Below are 9648 nucleotides of genomic sequence, written 5' to 3' on the forward strand. Positions count from 1 at the left end.
TATGTTGTGGAAAATTTTGCAGAAGCAGTGCTCATATAATAGCCAAAGCAAATGGTGCTGTGAAGTCCACTGTGCCTATATTGTAGGCTAGAAATCAGCAACAAAAAATGTTGTTGAAAGTTGGGATTCTTGACTTAATTTCCGATTAGAGACTCAAGTCACTGATTTGTACAGATGGCTGAACATATGGCCCATTTACAGCCAGGAAAACAAGGTTTATATTGCCTAGGCACTTCTACTGCCTTAGGAAATAGCGGAGGAGAAAGAGACAAACTACTCAGATGGAGGCAATAGCGTTGCTTTGTTGACCTAACAGAACTGCCATTGAAATTGAGGTGCCAGCACAATGGAACATTAAGTTAAATGCGGCATACTGCTAAATTCATTGTAATGATGAAAATTTGCATACTCTCTAACAAAATACTCATTGGTGCTAAGTGTTCTATAATAATATGGACAAGCTTATTTTTTTACTCTTTCATTGACTTGGTGCTTTTCTTAAAATCTTCACAGTCCAAGGAGTCCTCCTCGGTGCTGAGCTGCGACATCTCAGTGGATGATAAATACATTGTCACTGGCTCTGGGGACAAGAAGGCTACAGTCTATGAAGTTATTTATTAGGAATGGAGCCTGAACACAAAGATACCTTTCACTATAGCACTTTTGTTAGATTTGATCTTTATGGCTGACTTTGCAAAACAAAGACTTCAACGTCCTTGTCATCATTTTCTCAGCTCTGTGCTGTATTTGATCATAATTTCTGGACACGACCATCTAATATACAAAACCCACAAAATCCAACTACTGAATGGATGGGACAAGCTTCTTTTGCCATTAATTGAATGAAGGACCAGAAGGTTTCAACTATTTATTTTGTTTTTCAAGACTTTTTATAATTAATTTCACCAAAGCTCTTTCCCAGCCTTGGCGATAAAGGATACTTACACTCTTTGGGAAAGGGGATGGAGAGTGGTACTCCATTTCAGTATTGATTAGTATCATGTGTTTCTCCATTGTATTACAAAATTGGTAAGATATTTTTAATAGGACTGTCAAGTTAAAGAGTAATATTCTTGAAATTTGCCAAACGTAAAGCTTGCTGATAATATGAAGCTAAGGCAACAGATATCTTAAGATTTGATAGGTCCTGGAATGATCATTTACTCTTTGAAATTTGTTAGTATTGTTTTATCAGAAGGCCACAGGCTTCAAAATAAAAAAAATAATATCACTTCACAATATATTCCAGTATTGTGAAAAACAGAGCAGAAAATCCATCAGATGTGAAACACGCTGATTGGCTCAGGTGTTTCACATACTGGAAAAAACAACCAATCAGAAATTATTAAGCTCCTCAAATGATTTCATCTCCCCTGAAAAGTAACTACCACAGAAGTGACCAATCAAATTCCTATGTTTTTTTTGAAACAAAAACTCTTGAGCAGCTAAATTAGCTCCCCAACTCACCACACCATATATCCCTAAAATTAAATTTTGTAATGGAACATGCAAAAAAAAAAATTCTGAACAAAATTACTAAACTTATCCATTCCATATTTTATCGTTCCTTCACATGGGCATCCCCTCCTCTAGGGTGCTTGTTTACCTTCTGTCCATTGTCCAGAGCTTGATCCATCAGTAAATCTTTGCGAATGATATGCTTTGGGTCTCTGCACATGCCTTACTGCCCTATACCCTCCCACTCTTAACATTCAGGCAATTAAAATACACCCTCAACCTGCTGTCAATTAGCATGTCAGATACTGCCTCCCAGGCCCTGGTTCTGCCTTCTCAAGTGCTCTTGAAATGTTCCTTTTTTGACTTCCTTGTCTTTAACTAATGAATGGTTGTCTCTCAATCCACTTAAGTCCCCTTCCATCCTGAAAATTAATCATAGTCTAACTGCAACCCCCTCTAACTTTTTGATCTCATTGGTTCCAGTGAAGTTTCTCTTCTCAACTTCATTGTTTCCTATTACCTGACTTTGCTTTCCACTTTCACTCCTAAACCTTACTTCCTGTGAGCATTGTTATGGGAGGACGGCTAGTGATTTATGAAAAGTAGTTTGTTTTTGCTAACTTAAAAATCTAATGTTATTATCAAGTTGAGGATGGGTATGGGGATAAAGGGGGAATGAAGTCAACTGTAACTCATTGTCTAATAAGTATAATGAAGATGCTTTATCTATTGTAGTAGTTGGAGGCTTTGTGTGTGGGTTTGTGACTGATGTTCATGATCAGCCTTTACGTAGATTTGAATGTCAACTGGATTTACATCCAGTGCACCAACACTAATATAGTGCATTATCTGTACATGCACAATAATGGAAGAATAAAGTGAGTTACAATCAAGGGGCTGTCATGAACTGTCCAGACATTGCTGTATGAACCCTGAGATTAATGTACTATTTCCAACGGACTTATTGCCACTTCTAAATTACAGTACCTCCTTACTGTAACACTTGGATATATCATTACCTCTGTGGAGCATGCATTGTTTATGGCTCATTCACTAATGTGCCTCTCACTATTCCATTTCTTACATGGCCTCCAAAAATTTATCTTTGGCCCAGAGGTATTGTCAGTATACTGGTTATTCCTGTTTCACTTCATCTAAGTATTGCACCCAGAAATATCAAAGGACACCAACAGACTTCCCATCTCTGTTATTTTAATCATTGTCATTGTTCTTTGCTGTGCACATGAGTTTTATTTCCATTGAAGTTTTGTGTTAGTATAATTCTTCCAGATAACTTTCTAGGTTTGAGTGATATTTTCCGACCACTTTTACACCAGCTTCTATTTTAAAATTCTGCACGAACTGCTGTAAACTTTTTCATCTGCCAGTGTTTGTATGGGAAAGAAATACCTACTGCAGTACTTTCATAACAAGGTTTATTAGAACACACTCCTGCAAATTAGAAGTACATGGCCAAATGGAAGAAATAGCTGAATTCCAGGTCATTGCCACACATATGAATCTAACAGGAAGTAATTGCCTAATGAGGATGCATCATTAGGTTGAAGTTCCAGTTCCTCATCAAGATAGATAAGAGGTGTCAGCTGTGGCTCAGTTCATAGCACCCTCGCCTTTGAATCAGAGGGTTGTGGGTTCATGTCCCACTCCCGGAAACCAAGAACTGTGATTGTACTCGAAAAGAGTTGCAATCTGTGACTGTTGATAACTCGAAAGAGTATCAAGATAGATAACTGTTACTGACTCATGACAAACATATTTCCATATTAAAGAAGCACAATGAAAGCAGCACCTCCAGCAGCCATTTAAGACTTATACCTTGGAGAGTCTTTGTATCAGTTTGTGATATGGAAATCCTCTTCCAAGTTGTGACTGCAGCCATTAACCTTGTTCCTTTTGTGGATTGTGAATATTGGTGATCTTAATGGTCATCCAGGTACTCACCTGACACTAATGGCCAAAAATCAGTAAGCAAGACTTGGAGAGTGGAGACCTGAACTGAACTGGGTACCACGATGAATCCAAAATTGGAGGAGCTGGCCCCTGCATCCTGCAATCAATACCTTTGGAGTCTGCCACTTGAGCAATGTGCACAGTTGCATTTGTGGGTTTTATAGGCTAGAAATTGGGTTGCCCCGATTTTCTTGCATGATTTGATGATTTGCAGCATATCCTTGCCCATTCATATCAAGGTGGGCAACATGCAAATTTGGTGCACCCACCTCATCTAAATGATTGTAGTGTCTGACCAAGTAGATGCCACACTGCTGCCTTCTTAGCCATACTGAGCTGGGAAGCCCAGTAGCATTGTTCACGAACTATGTGGTATAGCCAGACTGCTCTTCTTAAAGGCAGACTGTCACACATAAATGGAAACCACACTGAAGAAGATTGCTGCAATTTAACTAATCACAAAATGAACACCAAGGCAGAAAGGGAGCTCCAGGGTGAAGAATGCGGTTTGGAAGCATTAATAGTGAAGATGGACAGGAGAGATACCATGGTTCCACAGGGAGCTAGGAGGCCCTCATGTACAACCAGTGGGAGAGAATGGGGGTCCACAATGTTCTCACCTACCTCATTTAAAACCCTAAGATGGAACCTATCTGGTCATGGGGATTTGTCACCTTTTTAGTGGCATTATCTTCTTCATTACTGTTATTTTGCTTCCATCAATTATGGTTGATCCGTTCTCCAATTCAATATTGGCTTTCTTGGGGCTTCTACCATGTTGACCTCTTGTTGTACTGTAAAGACTACTACAAGGTAAGTATTCAACCTCTCCACCATTTCCTTATTTTAATTGACAATATCACTGACATCAGTTTTTAAGTGGCCCACATGGCTCCTAGCCACCTGTTTAGTTTGGTATTAGCTCGGATTTTTGTTCCCAAGTCGGGTAATGTGAGCCATGAAATTTCCTGGTTTGACATACCTGCCTCGGGGAAACAAGTGCCCTGAATGGCATGATTTTCACTCCCGCAGGGTGGGGGGTTGGGGGCACTGGTGCAGGATGTGGAATCAGGTCCACTGACCCCAGATGCAGATCTGAGGTGGCCACAGGGGCTGCCGAGTGTTGAGATTGACTCTTTAAAAGGCCCACCTCGGTTGTCTGGGACTTCAACCAGTTGTTTTGTTAAATATTAGACCCTCTTGTCTTCATCCCTCACATCCCATCACCCTCCCCACCTATTCCCTATGGCCCATCCATGCCAACTCATGTTCCCATGCATCCAGATGGCCCCTCATATACTCCATGCCAATTTAAGGCCCTACCCCATGCCCCACCACCCACCATCCTTTGCCCTTACACCCTACATGCCAGTTCACCCAGTGCCTACCATGTTGAGCCATGTTGAGAAAAAAATTAAATAAAAATCTAAATATCTATTACAGTTTTCACTATAATTAAAACAAACTTCCATTCATGAAAGCTTATTCAAAACTTTAAAAATCCCTCAAGTACTTAATCCAATCCTTTAGCAAAACCCTAAATCAAAGAGAGCTAATCCTTGAATAAACTGTTTGAGCTGTCAATCATACTATGAACTTAAAGCACCCTGCTGGGATAATTGCGACCTGAATCTTCTGGTCGGCGTGTGGGGGCAGGCCCCACTCGCTGACGTGTAAAATGATGCGCGGTGACGTTGGGCGTGTGTCCCGACATCACTGCTTGTCAGTCCGACCTTCCGTTTGGCGGGCACGCACCATAGTCGGCTGCCCGCCCGCCGAACTGTCAAAGGCCTATTAAGGTCATTTAACAGCTAGTTAAACTAATTGTCTGGACTTCCCATCCAACCTTAAGGTTGGCAGATAGGCGAAGAGCCCAGGCGGCCTTTGCATTTATCATGAAACCTCATCCATGGGTGAGGTGAGGTTTCATGAAGGGTTTATAAATCAAATAAAATTATTTATTAAAATCCTTTGACATGCTCCAGCTCATGTGACACTGTCACATGAGGGGACATGTCCGAATAATTTTTTTAAATCTTTCTTTCAGATTTTCACAGTGACATTAAACTCCCTCAGGCAGCTCCGTGCCTCGGAGATTTCTGCGCTCTTTTGCATGCATGCGCAAAAGAACACAAGCCCCGACTATCCCTCCTTCTCCCAACTGCAAAGGGAGCGCTCAGCGCTTCCGGGTGCGTGTCACATTAGGCGGGCCTTAATTGGCCTGCCCATGTAAAATGGCAGCGCGCAGACGATTGTGGGCGGCAATTGGCTGCTCGCCCACCCGCTACTGCTCCCTCTCAGCTCCCCCGATGGGGAGAAAATTCCCTCCTGTAAGTTGTGTAAAGCACCCAACCATTAATAATGATATAACAATAGCCCTTGGAGTAATGTCAACAAACAGCTATTGTAACAGATCAAACAAATTTTTTCATGTCTCACTGATACAGGCAGGCTGTTTTTTTTTCAAATTTTTAAAGGGGTGGGAGTTGAATAACTTCACAAATTGACAGTTCTACAGACCTTATGTGCCTTCAAGAGCATTACAACTACTGTAAAAATTTGGTACTCCCACACTGAAGGTTAAGGCTACAGTGAAAATAAAGTCTGTTTGAACTCAGCAGAGCCATTTGAACTCAGTGTTATGTTTAGGTTTCCCACATATGTGAGTAATGTCCTGCCCCCTTTTCCCTACCAAGGAAAATAGGATCTGTCAGAAATTGGGACGGGACTTCCAAATCTGGGCCCCACCGCCATTTTTAAAGGTCCAAAAAATTCAGGCCATAGATTTTGGATCAGCGTGTGGTGAGTCTGTGGGCATGTATAGGCTGCAGCCAGGCCAGAATAAAATATTGCTCATTTGCTGGCTCACCAGAGGGCAAGGTCAAACGCAAGTCCTGCTGCAGAAGACTTGGAGGAGGACCTCAATGGGAATGCATATAGGATTGCTGATGTGCATGCACACAATGATGCTGGGTGCGTTGGCTGGCCTGATAGGCAGTCTTTTGTCATTGTCAAGGAGCACGGAGGAGTCCGGCTCCAAGTTGGTAGAGGGCATGGTGCTGACCTTGCCTTCACAGCCTCTATTCGATCTGTCATACTGCAGGCCCAAAGCCACTTTAACTGCTGTCCTATACCTGTTGTAGCCCTTGTATGGCTAGGCCATCTACTCCTCTGCCTCTTCACCCCATCCCCAACTCCTGAAAGGATACAACAACACTCTCTGGTTAATCCAAGAACTCCACAATACCTCCAAGAACACCCAAGTACTTCTGGGCGCTTTGCAATAGGAAACATTCTAAAAATCACCTCCTCTGCAATTCAGGTTCAGGACTCTTTAAATAATGCAACTGCAGAACCCACCTTGCAGCAGAATGCTTGTCGTTTGCAAAATGATCTCCGGATTTGTTACCAGGATTAGCATTTGCCCAAATCAGGGATCCTGGTATCATATCAGCCAGTTGGGTTGTGTGCCATCAGGGATAGCATTGATTAAAGGCCTTCTGATGCACACTGCCCTGCGCGCACCTTTCTCACAGAACACAGTGCAGGAAATGGCCAATAGCGCACGGCACCACAAAAAAGCAGCTCTAAGCTTCCGTAGTGCTGCTAAAAGCGGAACACAAATTTGCAACTTACATTACAGATTTACTTTGGTTCAGTATCAGTAATTAGTTCTGCGGTGCATCTAGCATGCACTACTAACTGAAATGTTCTTTACTTACCTAGTATCTAGGTAAATGATAGTGAGATCCAGGCATTGAACAGAGAACCCTTGCCACGATACACTGGATTATAGAAATGTACTATTTGTTTTTCCTCATCTGCAGTGCACAGTTTAAATGTACCCTCTTAGTAAATGTGAGTGGCCGTTGTATTGTTGGAGGTGCAGTCATGCAAGTTAGATGTTAAACCAAGACCATCTCCATCCTTTCAAATGGATATAAACAATCCCATAGAACGATTTGAAAAACAATAGGAAAGTTCTCAAAGCATTTTGGTCAATAATAATCCTTCAACCAAGAGAATCAAAACAGATTCACTGATCATTTATCTCATTTTTATCCATGGAGCCATGCAAATTAGCTGTTACATTTGCCTACATAATAGTGACTATATTTCAAAAGTAATTTTCTGGTTGTGGAGTGTTTCGGGGACATTCAAGGATATGGATGTATAATTGGAAGTTTATTCTTTAATATTCTGTACTCTAGAATATGCTGTTTATGGTCTTCGAGTCATGCTTTAATTTTAGATCCATTGTTTTGATTATTATTTCTTATGACATGCAAACAGTTTAAAAATAATAATGGTGATTTTAACGTAACCTGCCAGAAGAGAACAGGATGAGTTTGCATCAGATTCTCATTTTATCTGCTCAGACAGGGTATAAATCAGTCTCCAGCCCAAACTTGCTTGATCCCATCTACCGGGTGAGATTAAAATCTGATCTATTGAGAGGAATTTTAACGTGTAAAAATGGGTGGGGTTTGGTCAGGTGTGATGTAAAAATTTTCAAACCTGAATCCGCTCTGTCTCGAGCCCACCCAATTCCAGTTTTGATGGGAGTAGCTTAGTTATTTAAATATTTTAAGGAGGCTGTGTATCCCATTTTATCTGTCTTCCAGGTTTGACCCTGGCCAATGGAGTTTCCTGGGTCTCAAGAAACCTGGCAGTGAAAGGGAGGCAGGGACTCTTAGTGGCAGAAGTAAGTGCCTCTCTGGCACTGCTTGTGGACCATAGAATCAGGAGTGTTTCCTTAAAGCCCTGTAAACTAACCTGCTTTCTCCCCCCAACCAACCCCAAGCCCCCTCCCCACCAACTCATTCTGCATTGACTACCACTATGATTACTGTCCTCCATCTCTGCCACCGCCCCCCCGACTGCCAATCTGTGTCTGACCCCTTCCCGCTATCACTACAACCTTACAGGCCACTTTGTATTCAGTGCTTCCTGCTACCTCTCCCATTCTGTACCCCAGCAGCTAGAACTTATCTGCTGCTGGGCTGCGGCCTCTTCTAGAGCTTCCACCACACAACAGGGAAACAAAGCCTGTCAATCAGGCTGGTTTTTGGGCGGGATCCTTTTGCAGGAAACTATCATGCACACTGAGAAGTCAAAACTCCACATGGTGCAGGGGTTCCAGAAATGGATCCTTGCAAGTCACAGAACCTTCTGTAGTTTTTGTGAAAGAAATGATTTCTACCTGAGAATTATGTAGAACGGGAGCAAGTCACATAGACTTGTCTTAGGTGTTTCTTAATAATGTGTTTTTTTTCTTTTGTATTACTTTCCTTCCATCCATTATACATACAGAGAGATAAATTGCTGCTTTCTTGAACAAAAAAAATACTCAGTGCCCTAAGCATAAGAGATTTAACTTAAGGTGATTTTAAGTCAGTGCAAGATGAGTTGATTCTGTATGTTTTACATTACAGTTGTTACCCGCTCAATTACAAAGATCATGTATTTCCACCTTCATGGTATCACCTGTTTCCAACTCAGTTATTTGCTTTTGAAACTTTCATCAATGTTTCTGCTTTTTCAATGCTCTCCTGACCAGCTTTCTAATCTGCATAAACTTAATTCATTCTCTATTGGCCATATACTCTTCTGAACAAAGTCTTTGCGAATATACACTTACGTCCCCCAGCACCTCCAGTTTAAAATTCTTTTCTGCGTTTTTAAATCCCTCCTGGCCTTGACCCTCCATATCACTTTAACCTCCTCACCACTCCTGCAAGAAGAATTTTTCACTCCTCCGCTCCTGTGTCTTATACATCCTCCCCTCTGTTTACCTGATCATAGGAGCCACTTCATCAGCCATTTAGGACCTACATTCTTTCCTAAACCTTCTCTTACATCCTCTTATATCCACCTTCCTCTCCTCCTTAAAGACCCTCCCTAAAATCCACCTCTTAACTAAGGTATTGACCATGACATCTACTCCACTATGAAGTGTTCTGGGAATTTTTCTGTTAAACACAGGAGAGGTATAGTTGTATTGTCACTGGATGAGTGTTCCAGAGACCCAGGGGAATTCTCTGGGGACCTGGGTTTGAATCCCACCGTGGCAGATGGTGAAACTTGAATCCAATAAAAACCTGGAATTAAAAGTCTGATGATGACCATGAAACCATTGTTGATTGTTGTAAAAACCCATCTGCTTCAGTAATGTCCTTTAGGGAAGGAAATCTGCTGCCCTTACCTGGTCTGACCTAC

The 9648-nt window shown here is 41.7% G+C and overlaps 1 protein-coding gene across 6 annotated transcripts in view; it reads left to right on the forward strand.

Annotated features, from left to right (window-relative positions):
- The window catches only part of LOC144696310 (transducin-like enhancer protein 4), a 213037-nt gene extending 210682 nt beyond the window's left edge, over nt 1-2355 (forward strand). For all 6 annotated transcript variants that reach the window (XM_078567535.1, XM_078567547.1, XM_078567540.1 and 3 more), the window contains one exon: nt 514-2355. In XM_078567535.1, coding sequence (XP_078423661.1) covers nt 514-621 — 108 coding nt within the window. In that variant the 3' untranslated portion in view covers nt 622-2355. The remainder of the gene's footprint in view (nt 1-513) is intronic.
- Nucleotides 2356-9648: the final 7293 nt, after the last annotated feature.

Source organism: Cetorhinus maximus, chromosome 2 (assembly GCF_964194155.1).
Source record: "Cetorhinus maximus chromosome 2, sCetMax3.hap1.1, whole genome shotgun sequence".
Taxonomy (NCBI): domain Eukaryota; kingdom Metazoa; phylum Chordata; class Chondrichthyes; order Lamniformes; family Cetorhinidae; genus Cetorhinus; species Cetorhinus maximus.